Source organism: Acipenser ruthenus, chromosome 24 (genome assembly GCF_902713425.1).
Source record: "Acipenser ruthenus chromosome 24, fAciRut3.2 maternal haplotype, whole genome shotgun sequence".
NCBI classification, from domain to species: Eukaryota; Metazoa; Chordata; class Actinopteri; order Acipenseriformes; family Acipenseridae; genus Acipenser; species Acipenser ruthenus.
Window position 1 is genome coordinate 24,060,975 of NC_081212.1, and position 22,989 is coordinate 24,083,963.

Below are 22,989 nucleotides of genomic sequence, written 5' to 3' on the forward strand. Positions count from 1 at the left end.
TATGAAGAATAAGTCAAATCATTCGATACTGTATCCCTTGCAGGGCCAGCTATTTAAATAATTGATTGGAGGTTCTGATGAATGTCTTCATTATACATTTAAATCACAAAGTATTTGATTTTCAAGAAAGTTAAATATATTAGCTATCAGAGCTTTGGCAGGGCCATTATTGTTGATTTAAAAAAATCAATCTGTGCGTAACCCTTTAAAAAATGAATTTCACAGCCCTTGTTTTTAGTTATGTTGTCAGTTTATATTCAGGCACAAATGCAGATGACTATCAAGGGATAAACCTTTATCAAGGTTCACTTTAGCATCTATGAAATACAGGCCCTTTGAATTAAACATGGGAATATTTGCTCCTCTGAAATGGAGCCAGGCAATTCAAAAGTCTTGGTGCCGATCTTGAATGCGCCCATGACCTATGGTTTCATTAACTACAAACTCTGCTTACTGTACAATTTTGAGCTTAATTAAAAATAAATGATGCGACCGTGGGGGGCACCAACCTAGGCAAACGCAGCCAAGACTTTATGCATAAGTATCACTGGAGTGGAACCTGGATATTAACCTCATTAATATCTTACACAGACCCAGAAACTTATAATGGCAATACTCTAGACTTCCCATTAAGTGAGGTCCTGTATAAAGAGCCACATCTGGTAACCCTTGAAGATCGGACTCCCCTTTCGTAACTTCTTTAGAATCGGGGTTGTTCTGAGCTGCAGGTTGTCCGTAGAGCGATTTTTTTAAAAGAAACAAATGCTAGATCAATGTGGCAATGATGAGTCTTTACTAAATTTATTTCTTAGCTGACACCCTTAACCAGGGCGACTTACAATTGTTACAAGATATCACATTATTTTTACATACAATTACCCGTTTATACAGTTGGGTTTTTACTGGAGCAATGTAGGTAAAGTACTTTGCTCAAGGGTACAGCAGCAGTGTCCCCCACCGGGGATTGAACCCACGACCCTCCGGTCAAGAGTCCAGAGCCCTAACCACTACTCCACACTGCTGCCCTAAATTACACATTTTCTTTTTAGTACAACACAAATCTCATTGAATGCGTCTTTGAAGGACCACCCAGTCACCTAAGAAGAAAAAAAAAACAAACAGAACCGAACTAAAAAAGTATGGGGAGTGGTTTGAGGCAGGGCTTCAGTTAATCAGGCAGGGAAAGGGGACTACTGAGCAAGCACAAAATATATGTGCTATGTCGCTGGTGGTGTGATGTGTACGGTAATTAATTTTACATTTGAAAGCTCCCTTGTTGTATCTGTCCCTACATCATTAATCACAGAATTGTTATTCATCTGGTAAAATAAATGCTAGCAGTAACTGAAAAAAAAATACATTAAAAAGCCATTCTAGTTCACTCAAACTTATTTCAATGCACATCCACGTCACTGTTTATCCAATCTGCACACAAGATATTTTGTTTTGATGAGCAAGTTTGATAAGTGGAGGAGCTAGATTTGTTTGAAAAAGACATGAATGAATCGAATCCAATCGCATCCCAGTATTAATTCATTTGAGTATTATATATATATATATATATATATATATATATATATATATATATACATATATATATATACACAAAACATTACTTTAACAAAAAAAAGACAATTGCTCTGTATAAAAAATTTTCTGAGCTATACCAATACAAATATATTTGACATCAATAATATTATTTATCTGTTTTAGATTTCTTACATAATCCTGCCCCTTATCTAACAGTTTTATCACCCAGGTAAATGACAAAAAGTCATGGGAGATAACAAAGGGCAGGAAGGCCTAGATGTTTTAAAACTATTAGTACATTCCACTTCCAGAGGGAGATGCTAGAGAGGACAAGTAAATGATGAACGTAGATAGAGAGCGGCATACTTAGTCATTAAAACAATCTGAGACAAACATTAACCAGGGAACATGTCTCTGGTAATGCAAAGTCAACCAGCCTAACCTTGAATGCAGGATGATAAATCTGGCTGGGATTTGCCCTCTGCTGTAATAAACTCAGGAAGATGCCAGGGAAACAACAACGCCTTGCAGTCCCCTGGCGTCCTCAGGACTCGAAAGGTGTCATTAAGTCATTAATCTACAGCTAGTGCGAACCTCAGTATGGGGACGGGAGACTGTACAAATGAATGCTCTTGCTGATTTCAAAGTGAACCTTTGGAGGCTGTTCTGTGTCTGCAGGTAATGTTCACGAGGTCAATAAAAACATTATTTGGTGGTAAGAAAAAGAGGCATTCTTCCTCTCTGAGCGGTAAATTGCTAAGGAAAGTGTCTTAAAAGATCAATATCAGACGTTAATATCATTACACAGTTTTAAACCAGCCCACAAGCTGGTTATGCATTACGAACAAGGCAGTAACAGTAAGAATACATTTTCCAAGCAGTTCACTCTTTTAAGTCTTGTCTGACAAATCTATTAGCTTGGTTTATCGTTTTTCTTTTTTTTAAATGACTCTGCTATTTATCATCTCATTGTGCGTCGCTGTGCATTGACTGAATCGTAAAAAAGGTACTTTAAAAATGATTGTTCTTCACCCATTCCTAAAAACCATGCCTTTTAATTCAGACAGATTGAGATAAATCTGCCTGCCTCTGCAGAGAGCTTGACAACCTGGTCTTTACCTTTTCCATGGCACTCTGCTCTATAGCCTGAAAAGCAATCTAGAATTTTAAATAACAACGAATCTCACTGCCCTACCTTCAGTCAAGGAGCACATCTCTGTCTATATGGGGCATTTTATGTACATTCTTAATAATGATCATTTTTTATCATATTCTTTGCTGCATGTTATTTGTGACCATGAATATCAAAAAGCCAGCATGCGATTCAGCACATTTGGTACTAGCTGCTCTTCTGTGGGTTGCTCACAAGTAATAGAGGGTTCGTTCAAATTCTGGGAACTCATATCGAAAATCATATTTTGTACAGAATTTCAGAATTACTTAAACCGCATACCTGAACAGGGGAAAACAAAACATTGGATTGAGTTAAACATCTGTGAGCGCAAGAGCCTGGTGGAGCTGTGAACTGCTGCAGCAATTTTATTCCTAATTCACTGCATAGAAATTATAGTCGCATATTCAAACTGGGCAGCCTGTTGGGAATCTTTTATTTGGATTCTTGACTTTAAATGTGATAGAATAAAATGACTACTGTAGTAAAATAAACATTATTCATTGCATTGCTAAATGTAAACCCCAATGCTGTAGGGTCAACATTGCAACTCCCCATCATAAATCAAGTATGTAAAGGGGCTTGGTGAACAGTGTTGGACTTGCAGGTCATCATATTCCAGAGCCTGCTGCAGCTGCTGCCTGGAAATAACTAACAAAGGATCACCCAGAATGATCTGTGGCATAGAAATAATAAATCTCAACAGTAATAATGACAAAAATAACAGTTTCTGTCATTTGTAGTGTTGCTTGCACATAATCATCACGATAGCCCCTTGGTGTCTTTAGTAGAACCCAGTAAACTCGGTAGCCTCCCTTTGTTAGAAAGAAAGAAGAGGGTGGTTATTTTATTATTAAAAAAAGATAATCTTCTGATTTGATTCCTACAGTGTAAATCCAGCAATCCCCAATCAAATCGGGAAATATTAAACTAAAACAAGGAAGGAATCATTAGTGGAATTAAAGCACAGCTTCTCACCCACCGGCTCCCTTAAGTGATTCTCAAAGTAAATAGGTTGTGTGACCCAGCAGATAACAAGATACCCGCCGATTCCCAGGTTGCTTCCAGACAACTTCTTCTGCACTTTTAATTAAATAAGCCCACATTGCCATCAACAGCGCTGGCCTCCAGAGAATGCAGAATTCTGCAAAGTGCTTTAAGATTCAGCGTGCCTCTGCTGCTGCAGGGAAACAGATTAGGGTTGTCTCAAAAGACATACAGAGCCATCTTCACTATGCATCGACTGGGGTACAAAGACAGCTTGAATGCTCTTGTCTGAGTTCAGGGTAGAGGTGGGTCATTAGGTAGCACTTTGACATTCGGTTCATGTTCCAGTTCCAAAGATCCAGGATGACAGGACGCTACGCTATGGATGGGCCTGGAAAGGAAGCACACGGCCTTCGTAGTGACCTATGTTATAATTCTAGATCTCATTAATACATTCCAGCTGTTGCAAGCAATGTGACCCTAGCTGTGCTTGGGCACTGCAAGCAATGAGAAATTGGGAAGCAGAGTTAAGGTAATCCCATGGTCTGACTTGGATGCAGGTCTAAAATTACTGTTGTGGGGGCAGGCAAGACAAGTCAACACTTGCCATGAATAAACGTCTGTGGGGACCAGTGTAAGCGGCTCAGTGTGAATAATCCACTCAGAGAGGATAATGTCACCATTACAGTGCAAGCCCAGGGAAACTGAGCACTTACCTGATTGAAGAATAAGGGGATGGGTCACTGCTTTGTGGTGGTGGGAATGCACGATTTAAACTTGACCTGTGTGGCACCTACTGTAGCATACTACATTCATCCACATAGAGCTAGCAAGCACTGAAACGGAGGTAGATTGGACATTTCTAATTTGCATTTTATTCTTTCTTTTTTTCCCCCGTATACTTTTCATACTGTAGCATGACTGATATAAGTGTATTGATATAATCTGCAAGTAAGATTCCAGTAACACCTTGAAGGCTGGTTTTAATCAGTTCAAAACTGTGTTGCTTGAAAGTTATGTGTCTACTAGATTTCCTTAACGCCCTTAAATGTGGGAAAAACAGCAAGCACCGAAAGGGCTTAAACTTCTGGTATCAGTCAGGAACGCCAAGTTTCTTGTCACGCTGCTTGCCTTGCCAAATGAGATACCTGGCTGGGTAACAAAGAAAGAGAGTTCCTCCCCAGCGCAATACCGCAGGAATGATTCCCTCGCTCTATTAAATTTAATTCCAAGCTCTGCCCGAGGCACTGCCCAGCCTGGGAAAAATATTATGAGCAACAGGCCACGCATGATACACCCTAGCAAGGCACAGTACATGCATGCTAACTAGGAATGTTGTTTAGATAATTACTTTTCAGGTTGAACTTCCCATTTGTTTTGCTGGGTCACATAAGAAAGGTTGTAGCCGAGGTCTACATTGAAATGCAAGCCACCTGCAGTCTGAATGAAGTTTACGACCTTGGTACGCCAGCGCGGCAGGAAAAATGTCAGCACCCCGGATGAGTGGAAAATATTCTTCCAAAACTTTGAAAACTCTCAGTGCGGAAATTAATTGCCATGGATTGTCAATTGTAAACATGAGAGAAGAACAGCTGTTCTTGTTTTGAAATAAACACATTAAAACAGTAAGCAGCTGGGTTCCAAAACATACAGCGTAACGCGACCTCGCATGTTGCTACAACTGTTTAAATAGCGTACTTGTCATTCTTCTTTTCATAGTTAAGTCTGTTTCCAAGGTAACACAGCACTAACGATCCATGGTGTGGTACGGAACACAAAAGCCAGAGCACTTGTCGTTCATTTATATGTAAAACACAACAAGAAGAATTGCTCTGGCTTTTTTGTTCAGTTCCACATCATGGATAGTTATTGCTGTGTTAACTGTTTGACAATGTGGGCAATAATCCTTACACTATCAGTGCACTAGATTGGACATTTTGAAAACAGCTTTGAAACAGACTTTAAAAGTTAGTGTAAAAGGTTGTCAGGATGTTAACAATGAAAAGAAAAATTACAGGTACGTTATTTAAACAATTGTAGCAACACGTGGGGACGTGTAACGCTAAATTTTTCAGATCCCTGCTACTTACTCTTCAATTTATTGAAGACCTGCTGATAAAATACTTCTTAAAGGCAATTCTGAGTAAGAGTATGAGTTTCTGCACACCCCTACTTGTCAGAATTATAATGCACTTGGGAGCACCCGTATGAATTCTGTGCAGTTGTTTTATGGTTTGCCTGGATATAAACAGGAGTTCCTATATAGAGAAGAAGTTGCAAAAAAATGCTGCTGCAGATCAGTATTTGGTAATGGGGTGTGTATATCAATGTATGGAACTGCATACTCTTTCAGGGGTGCGATATCAAAAGCATGTTGCTTGAAACACCTACTGAAACACCACAGGCTATTGGAAACAGGTCTTTGTTTAAATGTATAACATTTACATTCAAAGCAATTTCCCATTCAGCACTGCTCTGATTAAGAAAGAGCGCGGGTTCATCTTTATCTTGTGAAGACACAACAGAAGCAAATTGGGGGCAGACAAAACCAGCATGCTGTACATTAACACCTCTGGGAAAAATGCCAGAATTATTCCATGCTTTACAATATTTAAAAAAATACTTTAATTTAAAAAATATATATTAATAAAGTAGTGTTTGTGTTTACCTTTCCTGCTCTCTAGTAATTCATATACTGTAATTAAACTGTTTGAGAAAGCAGAATGAAGAATCCTATCGTGCAGAGTAATCAGGCAGTGAAAATATGAAAACAAGGTTTGGTCACAGTATAAAAATTACACAAGGTTGTTTATAAGTAATCATCATGAGAACTTTGAAACATACAAGAAATGTCAACAGGAAATAAAGTCATTTATAAAGCAGTTCAAACAACTACAAAACAGACACACACACGCGCACGCACCAGTGGATCCGTCTTTCGGACAGAAGTCATAGTAAGGTACTCTTTGGTTGTGCTCATTACTCCATGGGTCTGTGCAATTGGTTGTACATATAGTCTGTACTGGAGGGGTCAAATTGGTTCATTGCTCAGAAAGGCTGAGCATTGCTCATGTGATTCTGAAGGAGAAAGGAGAGAGCTGTGCTTCTGTGAACCACAGCAGTCTAGAGCCCTTAGCTAAGCTTCAGGCATTCAGGGGATCTCAAGACTCAAAGCTTGAACAAACACAACCCTCTTCCCTAACAGGCATTTTTAACATTGCAAGTTAGCGAATGATTTTTTATTATTTTATTTTTTTACCCTATTAATCAAACTGGGTTCTGCTGCACTGTGTTAAGGTTTATTATGTTTGCTTTGAGAAAAAGAAAGAAAGAAAGAAAGAAAGAAAGAAAGAAAGAAAGAAAGAAAGAAAGATCCAGATCTGTCTTTAGGTCATACAAAAATATTGCTGTAGAAAGAATTTTCTTTTGGTATATTGTTGTCTAGCTCCTCTGTGTATTTTTGGCTAGTTTATAGCACTGCCTATCCCTGCTTTTTTAGAAGCAATTTCATTAAAGAGTATACACCCTGTCAAAAATGTACAATACGAATTGTAGTTGGAAAATCATTATTTTATACCGCTAATTGCAGTTGTGGCTTAGGTGGGTCTTCCCTTGCCTTTGTTCAAAAGCCTGGCAGGTGAATCTAAAGCACATGGATTTTCTCAATGCCCAGTTCATGGCACCACAATCAGATGAAGTATCTCTTAGAGATTTATCATTAAGAACATGACCATGATGTGAAAAACTACTGAAAAATGTAATACTTGAGTCTGACTTATACGGGAACCAATGGAGATGTAACAACTGTCTGTCTGTCTACCATTCATGAGTAGCCATGACATCCTTAACATGGGAGGTAGTGATCAGGTTTCAATGGGACCAATACAGTGGGTGCATACGCGAACCGTAGCCACGTGATTGCGGCTTTATTAGCCTTCAGGAGAAGCAGAAGACGACAAAAGTCACATTACATTATAGAAGAGAATTTGTCAAGATTAAATGCACCCTTTTACAGACAACAATATTATTCTTTATTTCAACCAAGAGATCTTTCCATTAAACAATGTGTTTTTTTATTATTAGAATTATTTTTTTCATCTACAAAAGGGGATTAATGGAAAGCAATCAAGGTAAGGAGATAGCTTGACAAATGATTACACAAACCAGTCTCAGACTATTGCTTTTGCACATTGCTCATGATGCTGTATTAATATGTAGCTGTAATGATGTTGGGGAATGGATACGTAAAACAATCCATCACACTGCTCTCAAACTCTGAGAATGCACTTTGTTTTCTAAATTTAGAGGCTATAAGCATATTAACCAAGTCATAGATTAAGTGTCGCAAACCAACCCCCGTTCAGAAAATATTAGTTTCTGTTCCTTTGATTCTTCAGAACTGACACTGAAATGAAAGCAAGAACCCATCTCGTTACTTTTACATCTTTGTGCTAATTTCCCATGACTTGACTTGATCGACTTTGAAATGTTCCTAAAATATTTGAGCATGGTGCCAAGCCACAAATGCAAAGCTGTTACTTTTCACACGTATGTTTTTAATAACATGCGTGTTAATCATTTCCTATCTAAATTAAAGTAACCAGGTTTGATAATTTCTAGTTGGCTAGTACAGGTACTCATAGAACACTCAAACCACAGCTAAGGCCAAACGTTTTGCATCACCCTGTAGAATGAACTCATTTTGCTTCATAAAGGTTGAATGAAACCTGCTGAATAATGTTACGTTAACATACTGAATTACATACCGCTTTGTCGTTTTCCATATACTTAGTAAAAAAAACTGACAAAAATGGAAAAATGTGACATTTTGAAATCTAACGTACTACTGTACTACAATTACAGCTTCCGGTAGACTTTTGCGATATCATTTTGTAGTTTCTTTGATTACATGATGTTAAATGAAAGATCTAAATTATGTTCACAGTTTTTTTTTTTTTTTAAAGTATGCCCCAATCCTAAAATTCTAGGTCATGCAAGGAGCCTGTAGTCAGAAGACCCAGGCAAAATAAAAACAAGCAAATGCTACAGCATTTCAAATCAGCAGCATGCCATTACACCTTTAAATGGCAATCTCCTCATTGTCAACTCATCTTCCCAACAATACCTTCTCGCTAATAGTAGACAATTAAATCAGAATTTCTATAATTTAATATCATGTCAACAATAATTAAGTACCATAACACAACCGCTTAAGAAAGCGAAGGCTGCAATGTTTCCTGTCACAACGGATTAAGTGGTCTGTCTTTTGCATGTCAATTATGTTAATGATGAAAGTTCTTGTCTTATCAAGGCAGGCAGTGACTTAACCTGCAATCACAGCTAATGGGAAGTGAAATTTACTGTACATCACTGGGGACTGCTATCCACAGCTCTGTCAAGTAACCCTTTGTGTCTCTGTAAACGGGACAAATCTGTTGAAACGGCAACGCAGCAAACTTTGCCAAGTGTACTTTGGAGGAGTATCCATTTCCATGCTTTTCTTTTTTAATGGAATTAGGCTTTTATATTTAAATGTCTAGCGATCAGATTGGTCACTGGGAGTGTATTTGAAGTGTAGCAGGGATATTTCTGGTGTCTTTTAACCTCGTCCTCTTACCTTTCTCTTTGATCCTCCTCATCCGGGTTCGACAGGAGTTGGGACCCGGCCAGGGAGAGGTCGAGAGCCGTGAGGGGCAGGTCTCTGTAAGCGAAGTTCACAAGCTGGACTGGAGCGATGCACTGGCTCTCCTCTTCCACCTGCTGGGATATGATCTCAAGATCAGACACCTCAGCCTCCTGAGCAGACCTGACAGGCAAAGAGAGGAACAAACACAGTCAGACACAGTCAAGCAGATTGCACTGAATAAAAACAGCTCAGGAGTTACATTACATGAAACAAGCGGAATTCAAAACCAAACTAAATTAAATATGATTTCCCTCATATTTAATGCATGCAATAAAGATCAAAAGCTTTATAGCACAACTGTTCTTATATATAGATTTGTCATGCCTCCGTGGTTTCAGAACCAGTCAGGAGCTAGGAAGATACTGGCTTCTTTACTCTTGCTAACCCCTGCCTTGCTATGTGTGCATTCCCAAGGGAATGTATCTATAAAGCCTCAGTACAAGCAGGACCCAGCTGAAAACAAGATGTGACATCTCAGGAGGGTACAGACTGCAGCTGGAGTGAAAACCAATCAGCCCCAGCCTGAATGCAGACTTCTGCCCTGTGGAACATAGTTTTAGACTCAAGCAGATGCTGGTATTATATCCATTGGGATATGGTTTGCTATCGTTGGCTGCATGGATGCAACAAATGAAGGGAGAGGGATCTAGACAGTGTTGCATGAGGCTCATGTGGATGCAGATGCAGTTAAACATGTTCTCTGTACAGCTGTGAATGCAACAGAATCTCACCTGAAGCTTCCACTTGTGCAGTTAAAATGCTGCTGAACCTGAGGACAATGGGTTAGGAGATAAGAGAGTGCTCTCGATACTGCTTCATCTCCAAGTGCAGGGATGGAAATTAGACTCCCATTGCATAGCAGTTTGATCCATTCTTGGTTTTACTACGAGTTTAATAAGACACCCCTGAGCTTGTTACCAATTCACTGTGGCTAATCAAGCTCATATTAAAACCTGGAATGGTTGAAACTGCCTTTGCAATACGAGTCTCAATTCCATCCCTGGAATGTTTTTGTGGTTTTTACAATTAGCTACCTTCCTGCGACCGAAGACACATAAGACAAATAAAAATGCATGTTTTTTGTTCCGTTTCCATGCATGTCGAATTAACAAAAGGGATAGTGATAAAAAAAAAAAACTATTGCTAGTGAAGTGTTGCGAAGCATAGTAGGGTAAATGCAATAGCTAGTAGGCTTTGCTTGCAAAGAAAATCTTGGAAAAGATTAGGTGTCACTTGCAAATCTTACCACAACACGATTATCTGAATATATACATAATGTATAAAAGGCATATACGTAACAGTGCCAGGTACTAAGAGTTGATAGCTGTAGTCTGGGGGTCCACTGGGTACAAGCAGAGAAGATAATGGGAGGCCAGAACAGGAAAGGAAAATTCCTAGAGGGAGCAGGTTCCTAAAGTCAGCTGTGCCAAAGACAGTCCTGTGGACTAAAACTGCACCACTAGCTCCCTGGTGGTTAGCCTGACAAGGATATAGAGGTTAAGCTCTGAACTTAAAGTGAAAAAAAAACCCCACAAACAAATAGATTTTTCAGAAATGATGAGTGGCAAAACTTGCGTATCTCATTTACTTACAAACCTCTTTTTTAATAAAGACATTTCTGGCAGAAGTTTAAAATCTCACTCACCTTCGTAAACATTTTTAATACAGCAGTTTCAGCTTTTTTTTTTTTACAGGACGAACTTACAATGCATTACAATCAATACATATCGTAACGTGACCTGCATATCATAATGCAAATGGCATAGACTTAACTAGAGGGATGTATAATATAAATCTTGTTTCGAGTTAATTCTGTATAAAAAGGGATACGGAGCATTATACTAGGAACATCAGCATAATCGACACAAGAACTTCGGCCGAATTCTAATGAGCGTGAAGGCAATGGGTACATTTTCAATAGCTGAAATACACTGCGCATGATGAGTGAAGCACATCTTATAAAATGCATTCCCATCACCGCAGTTATCAGCGCATCGTTAGCGTAATACAATTGTTTTAAATCACACCCAAGCAAGAAAGGTCCTGGCTTCCAACATGTCAGCTGTGCCAAAGACAGTCCTGTGGACTAAAACTGCACCACTAGCTCCCTGGTGGTTAGCCTGACAAGGATATAGAGGTTAAGCTCTGAACTTAAAGTGAAAAAAAAACCCCACAAACAAATAGATTTTTCAGAAATGATGAGTGGCAAAACTTGCGTATCTCATTTACTTACAAACCTCTTTTTTAATAAAGACATTTCTGGCAGAAGTTTAAAATCTCACTCACCTTCGTAAACATTTTTAATACAGCAGTTTCAGCTTTTTTTTTTTTTACAGGACGAACTTACAATGCATTTTGAGGCGTCAAGAGAACAAAATGTCAAATGCAAAGAAAAAATGATTCGGAAACTATAGGGTTTTTAAACTGCTTGCATTCCAAACTAGGTCTGGTTTACCCTCAGCAGACAAACTGCTAAGAACTCGCAATGAGAGCCACAGTGAAAGCAATAGACCCATCCACAGCCTGCAATTCCTGAACTGAATCCTGTTAAACCCTCTACATGCTGAGTAGGATGATAAGAACACACCACTGCCTACAGCATTTAGAACCAAGCATGCTTTATATTGACCTACCGTCAAACAAACCCTTATATTAATGTAATACTTACATTCAAACATAATCCTAAAACTATTAATTTCTCCAACAAACAAAATCAGTCTTACACAGCTGCTGCTTGGAAAAGGCAGATAAATTACTTGAAATAAACTGCCTGGGTACACTGGACTGGCTCACAGCAAAACAGAGTAAATAATATAAACAGCAATAACGCTGAACAAAGCATGCCAAGGGAAATTATCACAACTGGCCCCAAGCCAGCAAGTGAGAGTGGGTCACTTTTACAATTGCAATATAAAAGAAGATTTGTTTGCTGGAAGGAACATTGCTTGCCCAAGGGAAATAGGGTTTGGAAGCGGTCTTGTTGTTCTGTAACAAATGTGCGGATAACCCCCTACTTCAGAGGGACTGGGTTTGCTTTGTTTCTTCTGTTAACCTTAAAGACACCCTCAAGGCAGCACTTCCCACCTCTTTAAAATAGCAGTGGCAGCTGGACACAAACCCCAAGACTGAATCTCCTAAAGAGATGACATTTTGTGGTTTTTACCATTTCTCCCAGCCCTGCCCACAGATCACAGATATTGCATTTGCCACCTTGGCCCAGTGAACCTGCAAGCTTTCCATTTAATAAATAGCGTTTTTATTTTATGGACGTTTCACTTTTTGTTTCATATTTTGGGTTGCTTGTCACACTTGTAGTCTATAAAAGTGTTTGTTTCCTCATATGAAATCTCTTTCATACCTTTGAGTATGTTCCCAAAATCTCACATTATGCCAGACTCACAATAGCTTTGCTGTTGCTTCAGACTGCTTTCTCCAGTATTCCTAGATCTGTTTTTTGTGAAGTGAAGTTTATGAACATGCCCTCCAAGCGTGGGTCTGGGCTGCTTTGTGTGGGTGTCAGGATGTTATTCAGTCCTTAATAGTAGTGTAGTGCCAGTAAAATATTCCACTTGCTTCAGGCTACTATGTACCAGTGTAATCAAACGTTACATTTTAAGAAGCGCCACTTGTACTCTGTAATCCCACCAGATTCTTTATTATTCACTGTCCGGTGCTTCTAACTATAGAGCACATCTGCCCAGCTCTTTATGGGCCTTTCAGAGCGTCTCCTTGGATGAGCCAACTGTATTACATTCCATCAGCATATTCTGCGATGCAAGTTGCAATTCGTTTACTGTGTGGTACACACTGGATTAAGTTATTGACTTAGTGATATGCAGCACACCAATCCAACATGCTGTAGAGTGGGTAACAGATTGCTCTTTGCTCTCTGATCATTTGTTTTTTCTATCTTCAAATGGTTATACTGACAAATAAATAGATCAGTGTGTCTTTTTATTACGGGAATCTCTGACAGAAGTTATTTGCATCTGCTTGGCTTGGCGAAGCCTTACACACAGACATGCTTAAATTTTCTAGTGACACAGGACTGCAAAGATGACCTCAAGTGTTTCTCCAGGTATATTTTCAATCATCCTTTATCTTCCCGGAGGTAGGGAAAAATACTTAATCTTAACTAGAGTAGGCGTGACATTATTCATTGTGCATTGCTAATTCCTAACTTAGTTATTGTGATACAGAGGGTGTGTTAACTAAATAGTCCACCATTGGGGATAATTGTATCTTAATACCCATAACACAAAGAAGTGCACCAGATCTATTGCATGTAAATCAATACATATCGTAACATGACCTGCATATCATAATGCAAATGGCATAGACTTAACTAGAGGGATGTATAATATAAATCTTGTTTCGAGTTAATTCTGTATAAAAAGGGATACGGAGCAGTATACTAGGAACATCAGCATAATCGACACAAGAACTTCGGCCGAATTCTAATGAGCGTGAAGGCAATGGGTACATTTTCAATAGCTGAAATACACTGCGCATGATGAGTGAAGCACATCTTATAAAATGCATTCCCATCACCGCAGTTATCAGCGCATCGTTAGCGTAATACAATTGTTTTAAATCACACCCAAGCAAGAAAGGTCCTGGCTTCCAACACGAATGTCACAGGGCAAAGCGATGAGTCAGCCATCTATTACTTCTTCAAAACGCTCTGTTAAAATGTTGTGAAAAGATAATTCACTCGTCTTGTTATTAAATGAACATCTCTAACCATCAACAGATTACAAAAAAAACATTGAATCAGATACCCACACAGTGTTAACTCAATGAATGGAATATGCTACAGAAAGCAGGTTTATAACAACAGCCTTTATGGTACCAAATCTTGGATTCAGTTTGAAGACGCTAAGCAAGGCTGAGTCTGGTCAGTACTGAACTTGGTTGGAGGATCTTTAAGAAAAAAAGTGTTAGAATGGGATGCTGTGACTCTGCAGGTGCTGCTGAGCCATTCAAAGAATATACACCTTACACCGATTTCATTTAAAAAAAAAAGGAACCTCTCAAGAAAGATGATGTAGCATCTCAGTGGCCCTTGCCTATCTAAACATGAATACAAAGAGAATTCAATTTGTGAAACAGTACTTAATCCTCAGCTTCTTTAGTGCACACAGGGTAACAACTCTTGTCATGTATTGATCATTTTGAGCTGTTCACCATCAAATATTTACAATTCTTTCTAACGTGGTTTAAGCAGTGTTTGTGTCACGCAATACAATCTATGATACGATGATGTTACCATATTGCCAAATGGGTTAAATTGCACCAACGGCCAGACCAATGACACTGCCTAGCCTTACAGCTTACATATTTCATGCTTAAACAACTGTATCTTTACTGAGGGAGTCCTGAACAAACAGAAGTCACATTGATAATAGCTTCAATCCCACTACCGGGGCCTGAGAGCATCAATGATCCCATACTTCTCCAGTGTCCTCCAAAAGCCTAACAGCTTTCGGATATCGATCTATCTCAGCTTCACAACCACTGTGTAATGAGAATGCGATCCCCCAGGGATCCATGCAGGCTATTTTGGGGGCTAGGCTGGGATGCGCAGATAATTTGAAAAGCACACTGCTTTGTGCAGAACATTCTGCAGTCCAATATCAGTAACCATACCATCAAACTACTGCATTAAATCTGTTTGAATTCGCAACATAAGACACTGAGACGATTCACAGAAACATATATAATAGGACAGTGTGACAGTTTTCCCTGCAAGCTGCATGCACAGCTCACGACTGTGTTGGATTCGAAAGCTGTGAAATGCAAACTTCTTAAAGTAATGAAATCACACACAGCGTTTCTTTGGGGCCTTTATCTAATGATCAATAACATTCATAAGAAAGACAAGGTCTCTATGGCTGGATGAAAACACGTAAAGGAAATACATTTAGATTACTTAATAAAGTTTCGCTTCTGTTGGGGAAATCACATAGCACAAAGCAATTAAACTTGGCGTTATTTAATTACCTGCCTAACATTGTCATTGTTATTACAGATACATAGCCCACTTACCGTACTAATAACAGCAATAAGAATTAGACGACATCAATAGTTTTGTTGCCATCACAAGCTAACAAAACCACTTCAAGACAGCAAAGAATCCCTAGCAAAGGTAAGAGTTTATTTCTGATTCACATCCTTAATGCATTTCAGGTAGCTGTATGTACACTCAGGGTTATAAGATGTGATTATGCTGGAAAGATAGCTTTCTTAGGCAAGGGCAACCAAGTAAGTAATTGTTTGTGCCTTGCTAATTATTAGCGTTTATGATTTTTAATAGTTTCAATTTCAGGTGATGCGTTATCTTGGCTGAACTAAGTTTTACAGTTGGATGAAAAAATGTGGCTAACATTTTAATCACACAGCAGCTAAACCCCAAACAAAGGATTGCTGTTTTCAGTTTTTTGTAGGTTTCTGTATATCTACATAAACTAAACTTGTCTGGACTCACTGGGAAATAGGCTTAAACTCCTCATGATAGGGAGCTAACACTCCCTAGTCCCTTGAGCTAAGCACACCCTTGAGTAGAGGCACAAGAACTTATATTCACAATACAATGATAGGCATATCAGACTGGTACACTGTTTTTTTTCCCCACAAAAAAGTAGCTACACTTAGCACATTTAGATGGTTTATTCTATTTTATTTATTTTAGACATGTGTGTCTGGCTGAATGGATTTTTGATAAAGGAAATACTAATGTAGTTTTTTTTTTTTTTATGTGCCACTGTTTTTGCATCCAGATTCATAACAACCTGCTTCCAGTTTAAAAGCTAACCACTAGTCTGCAATATCTTTTTGAACAAGAACAAATGGCATGAGACGCAGGCTTCTTCTTACCATGAAAAACTGGAACAGCATTCCTGAGTTGACTGAAATTGGGCTTGTCTGTTTACATCCAGCATCCTTGCCTGTGACAGTGTTAAAGTGTGTCAGTCTCAGTTTGTACCATTGGGCTTGATCATTTAGAACCAGTAGGCTCTCTGGTGCTAAACTTTCAAAACAGTTTAGCACCAATTTTTAAGATATTTAAAGGTTTATTTTTTAAACTCTAAACAGTGCATGGATTGGATTTACTATCTGGAAAATAAAGGTTGATGTCAATTTAACTTAGGTCTGCCAAAAAAGAAATTCTACAAATGGTGAGATTCCAAAGAAAAACAGGACATATGATTGGATGTTACAGCTGCCTGGAGCCCTGGCTTTCATCTGTGGATTTGACTTCAAATTCCATGCAGGTCAATCCAAATTGGTATAATTGGCATGTAAGCAGAAGGGAGAACTAGAGCTCTCCTAATCCCTTACTATACTACATGTATTACCACAGTGGCCAAGGCTACATGATGCCTTACCGCCATATATTTATATATACATATATATATATATATATATATATATATATATATATATATATATATATATATATATATATATATATATAGCACACTAACAGCTCTACAGTTCTAAATGGGTATTCAGAAGCAGCATTCGTAGACGAGAAGAGGAGATCAGCGAACGTAGTCATTTATCGAGGTTTGTTAATCAGGAGACCTTTCATTGCTGAGCAGTGCAGAGAACACAGAGCTTGCTGAGTGACAAGGTGGAGCTTAATGGCAAAATAAACTGCGACAGGAAATTTATTAAAGGAGTTACACTCAGCCGGAGTGTTCCAAACAACTTAAAGACAAACTAGACCCTTCAAAAAAATCAACACCCGCAAACACACACACACACTTCCACGTGTAGATTTAAGCTTCTGTTTCTCTTTGGTTTAGTATTTTTAATACACTGCAAGACTAAAACACCCTGTTTGAAAAGCCACCTTCTGGGTTAATACAAGAGCAAACATAAGAGCACACCAATGCTAAGTGCAACAGGGAGTGCGCTCCTCTGACGCTGTGCAGCCCATAGTTAATCAAAGAAGGCGGGGGACTGTTATGAAGCGGTGTGGGATTTGCACCGATCTGATCTTGGAAACCTAAATATCCCTGCCATTGTTGAAACAGATAAAAAGCATCAAGAATATTCAATGATCAAGTTCTCTGGAGACCTTACTAGTTGTGGACAATTGAATTGTTTCAGAAGAAATCCCAAAGTTTATTTCCCAAGACTGAAAGAATCGCTAAATTTACAACATGAAAAGTGACTCTCCTCTCAGGGTCACAGAGAGTAATTATTAATAAACAGCAATAACTAGTGGAAAACGGCACTGCATACGAATAAGCCTTTGGAGTCCCTTCACATTCCGGGGTGGGATTTGTGTAGCCGCTGGCCTCCTGGTCTGGAGTGTGTGTTTTATTTATTGAAATACTCTTTATCCGGGGTAAACACATTGAGATGCAGCTTTTCATTTACAATGTGGGCCTGGAGGGAACAAGGCTGCAACACGCACAGAATACATTCAGCATTCAACAGCACTGCCAGGGAAGGAAACCTAGATTCAGAATACAAATGCTAGCTGAGAGTCCGAGGCAATGAGTCTTTCCCTCTGGAAAAGGAGTGGTAAAGAAAGATGCTCCCAGTCGGTGTGCCCAGAGAACAGGACGGATTGTATTTATATAGTACATTTCATGCCACTGCATACTAATACTCCTTTGGAGTCCCTTCACATTCTGGGGAGGATTTGTGTGGCCGTCGGCCTCCTGGTCTGGAGAGGCTTTATTATTTATTTAAATCCTCTTTATCAGGAGTTGTACATTTTGTACCCAGTAGAGCTGTTTAACAGAGGAAAACTGCACATCATATTTGGTGTAAACCACCTGTCAACCATTGAATGAGAGCGCCAATAACATGCTCAGCAATTAAGAAGCAAAACAGCTTCCTCAGTTACTAATATTTCAAAACTAAGGGGTCTTCTTTGGGGCATACATTTATAAAAACAATTGATCTCTGAGGATACATAAATGCATCTTTGCCTGGGATTGAAATTAAGATGCCTAACTAATTCCTCCTCTCTAAGTAGGTGTTTTACCAGTATTATTATTATTATTTTTTAATTTTATTTAGTGTGCCCAATTACTTTACCCTCGATTTACTCCCCAATTTAGAATGTAAAATAATGTTTTCCCCTCACTGCAGCAATTCCCCACATAGCTCAGGGAAACTGAAGGTTCCGTGGGTGTCCTCCGATCCCACGACCAAGCCGGCATCCTCTTCTACACCCAGGAACTCGAGAGCAGATGTCAGCAAGGTACCTGCCTCTGGAGAACAAAGGGCAGCCTTGCAGATGTCCGCCGGAGCTCACTGGGCGCCTGGTCGATAGGGTCCGCTGTAGCACGATGAAGAGAAACAGTCCCTTCTAGTTTTGCCTCCTTAACCCATGGGAGCACCAAGGCCAATGCAATGCTCTGTCTGCAATACCCAGTAAAGAAGAGCGACTTCACACAGCCAGGACGCGACCCCAGCTGTGCTTTTACTAGGAGAGCCACTTAGGGACCCCCATCACTACTAATATTTTTGACTGTTTTTTTAAAGCTAAACCACCAGAACTCATTTCCAATATCCAAACCATTCCAAGAGTGTGCTTTAACTACCTCGTCTTAACTAACCATTCACATCTCTGTATCACCCGAGGGCTGTCAGAAATGGGGTGGCTTTGTGGTGTTCCTGCATCACAGTCTGCTGGGCCAGATGAAATCCAGCAATAAACCCTAAATGTGCTCCATTTACTGGATTCCATTTGTTTACTGTAAATATTCCATTTCATATTTGGAGAATTTAATTTAATAAAAACTGATGCTAAAAGTGTAATTTCTAGTATTTCTAATGTTATAAAATGTTATGAATACTTTAATCTGTCAATCTTTTAGATGATAAAGTATACAGTATATTGAGGAAAAATAAACCAGAAACAAAGTTAATTCATAACGTTCCAAAAACCCTTAACTATGCTATAGAGCAAAAGAACATTATGAATACCTCTCTTACAATTTCATGCTGTCCCATTGTTTGCACTGAGTCTAAATCTCTTTCCTCAATTACTCATTCGTCTAGAGACTTTTCTTGATCACAAAATGGCAGGGTAAGTGAAATTGTTCAGTGACGTGAAATCAGCTGCACTCCAAACAACCAGCCCCAATTCCCAAAAGGCATATTGGGAATAAAAGTGAATACTCGAGGGAAATTAGGAACATGCCACTTCAAAGCGACTGAGTGACTTTCGTACAGTTACTTTGCATTGATGCTGTAAAATCCTGCGCGGGAGTGATCAAGGCCAGACTGACTGAATATCATACTCACTGAGGGCTGCTCATGTTGAGAGATGTAGGAAGAAGCTGTAATTCCAATAACGCTGATCCAATTCTAACTCCAGAGTATAGCACAGATTCCACGCATAATGGTCCTGAAAAGAAGAAGGAGAGAAGATAAATGAATGTAACCTGAATTTAAATGCGTAACAATCGCGCTGGCTGATACAAAGTATATGGCAGTCTGGGGGTGCAACATGCTTGGACAGTTAATACTGTTATAAAAAGCAGCTAACATATTATTACTGCTATGAAACAAAAGTGGCAAAATCCCATGATGCACTAGCTAGATGTCAGCTCTTTTTGGCTATGTAAATAAGTCTATTAATAGCTTGCAACCAATTATCACACGCTTCTTACACTTTGCAACAATTCTGCATGAGCAAACAACACAGGTGTTTGAGAGTTATCTGCAGTTTTCCGTCCCTCAGTTCTCTTTTGGACCGGTTTTTCTGATTTTTACAATTTCTGGAGCCCTTTTCAGTTTGATAATGAACAGGAGGATTTCTCTCTGAATCAACACTTCAGAATTATTCAATCAGGTGTGTTCAAAAGGGTTGAAAAGCCAATATGTTTGTAGAAAAGAAAGATTTAGGAGACATCAAGTGGACATGAAAAAGAAACAGGTGTGGAGACAAAATATAAATCAGCAGTGGGACAGGAGCCATACAGTGTCCTGCCTACAAAGTAACAGCAGCTCATGTTATTTATTGCTCATTTTGTTACTGCAGTGTTCAAATTATACTATTGAGTATCTTGAACATGCTTTTTCTTGATTTTGCTGGTAGATGCACAGGTTCTGCCTGAGAAATCATTGAATCTCTTACACAGCAAAAACTGTCGCAAGAAGGCTTCAGTAGAATATATTGGTAATTATACAGCACAGGTCTCATTACACCCAGGACTTGCCTTTAAGCCATGGCAGTCTCTGCATGCCTGCAAAGTCTGACTACTGCAATTTAAAAAATGGCAAATGATAAAAATAAAAATAAAACACTGTTAGCCAAAAAGTATTTGATAGCTGTTGTGTAATTGCTTAAAGATACTGGCAGTAAAAGAAGGGTGTGATTGAGCCCAGGCTTTCACATTATAATGAGAAATGTTGGGAACTATGGGAAATGTTGGGAATGGACCATTTGAACTCCTGAAGGTTATTCCCCTGTTAGCATGCATTTAACTGTTTCTTGAGTGACCCCAAAGTCTTAGCTGCTAAACAAGTACTCTGGTCATTAATCATTTACAACAGGCTTCCCATCTGAACTGGCTTTTTCTCCCCTTCTATTGATGGGCCAAATTAAATGGTTATTTTTAGCAGGGAATATTACCTGGATTTAGCAAATGCATTTAAGTGAGAAACTGCAAAAGCTTAGCTGTCCCTTTTAAGTACAAAAAAAATGTTTTCGATATGCCCATAACTGCACACAGTAAGTGGGACTTAACTATATAATCTTAGCATACCTTCACAGTCCACACACACAATTGCTTTGTCAAGTTCCCCGGTATTACATTGGCCTTTTTAAATAATCACTCTGCATTGTTGAAATGCCCTGTTTCAATCCCATTCATTCTGTGCAGTTTTGTGCTCAATATACAGCATTTAATACAAAGTATTTTACACTTGTATTAAGATTACATTCATGTATGTTAAAGAACAGATCCATTCCAAAGCTCTCTGTTTTGGCTTTACAGCATTTAATATGTCCTCTGGTACTGCACACAGTTTTGAGTCATTTTGCATAGTCTGCAGTTTGTATAGCACGATCCATGACATGTATACAGATTTTTTGTGATTTTTTATATCATCCTATCCCAACAGAAATGTGTTTGAGACAATGAACTATTTTCTCCATACATAAAAGGTACAGTGGTAACCCTTTGGATGTACTTTATTAAAACAAACTGTTGTTTGACTCCTGACTTTCTTTCTCATCCTTCACCAATATGTGTTTTAATGCTGTATTTTTATTATTTTAAAATGAACACGCAGAAAAAAAAACTGGCACCTGTTGAAAGGCGTTCAAAAACATTCAAAGTGTCTGTATGATCTTCGGTGCATTAGAGAGCAAATAGAGGTGGCAATTTAGCTGCTGAATCATAGTTATCCAAGAAACAAAAAAACACTACTTATCATCACAGCACAGTGGAAAATATAACAGATAGCAGCCTATTGTAAATTAAGTGTGGACACATTTGACATTAATCTGTATTTATATACAATACACTGTAATGTTAACTCTTGTGTGTCTAAAATAATTAAAATAGAGAGAGAGAGTGAGAAAGAGAGAGAGAGAGGTGTCCTCTTTTTGTAGTATTAAATCTCTTACATGTGTTTACGTATTATTAAGCGTCTTACACCATACTCTATGTTTCTCTAGACGGAAGTACAGCAGCTTCGCCTGTTTCCTCCCCCTCTTCGAACTGACTTACCATGCAACAGGAGTCAGCTTCTACTAAACACATTTACCAGTGACCCATAACATTACTGTATGCTTCAGTGATCTAAACGACAGGAATAAAACAATCCACATAGTGCAATCCGAGTTAGATCACGCAAATCACTAGAACGCGTGCTACCATGTAAGAGTCTGCTGTTTTACCACCAGCAGGTCTCAATAATCCACTGCTGGTCATCAGACCCTCACAGCCTCTCAAATACAACTAATCGGTCTCTGTGAGTAAGCACAACGCACCCAGTCCTATGTGGGGTTTCTTGGAATCGGTCCAGATTTCTGATCGTTCCATAAATCTGTATGATCACTCTCATTCTACTCATTAACAAGGCCTCGAACCGCTCTCGGTAACCGTACGCATACTGATTCGAGGCATACATCAGTATTGCGATCAGACCAAATCCTACAGATAACCAATGCAGATAAGAGCCTTTTCTGTGTCGGCAAAGCCTTTGATAATACACGTGTAAATAATACAAGAATGGACCCGTCCATTCTTTAATTAGAAAGCTTTAGCGTAACGTTACTAAATTAAAAATATAAATAATGAATAATTCGGTCCGAACTGTAAACCTACCTTTTCAGAATTACATGGTGGACATTGTCTAATCGTCCCTCCGTTGCCCCCGTGACGATGATAATGTCTCCCTTGCTGATGATCAGTGTATATATGAAGCTCCTTGCTCGCAATGTGTAGGCTGTTATCCTTAGCGGTTTTGCATTGGACAGGCACCCTTGCTGTTGCTTAGAATACGAGGCATAGCGAAAAAACCCAATCCGAAATACAAGCATCATCATTTACCAAGATGTAATTAACCATCCCCGGCTAACCAACTGGCTAGTTAACGACATCCTTAAACAAAAAGAAAGAAAAAGACATTA

General features: G+C 38.9%; 1 protein-coding gene across 3 annotated transcripts in view; it reads right to left on the reverse strand.

The window, feature by feature from the left end:
* The window catches only part of LOC117962739 (transmembrane protein 266-like), a 48,460-nt gene that overhangs the window by 25,008 nt on the left and 463 nt on the right, over window positions 1–22,989 (reverse strand). For 2 of the 3 annotated variants that reach the window (XM_058998853.1, XM_058998855.1), the window contains 2 exons: window positions 19,650–19,752; window positions 9,306–9,494 (listed from right to left, as the gene is read on the reverse strand). In XM_058998853.1, coding sequence (XP_058854836.1) covers window positions 9,306–9,494; window positions 19,650–19,663 — 203 coding nt within the window. In that variant the 5' untranslated portion in view covers window positions 19,664–19,752. Of the gene's footprint in view, window positions 1–9,305; window positions 9,495–19,649; window positions 19,753–22,684; window positions 22,980–22,989 lie in introns of those variants that run through there. The other variant, XM_058998854.1, reaches the window with a different exon arrangement.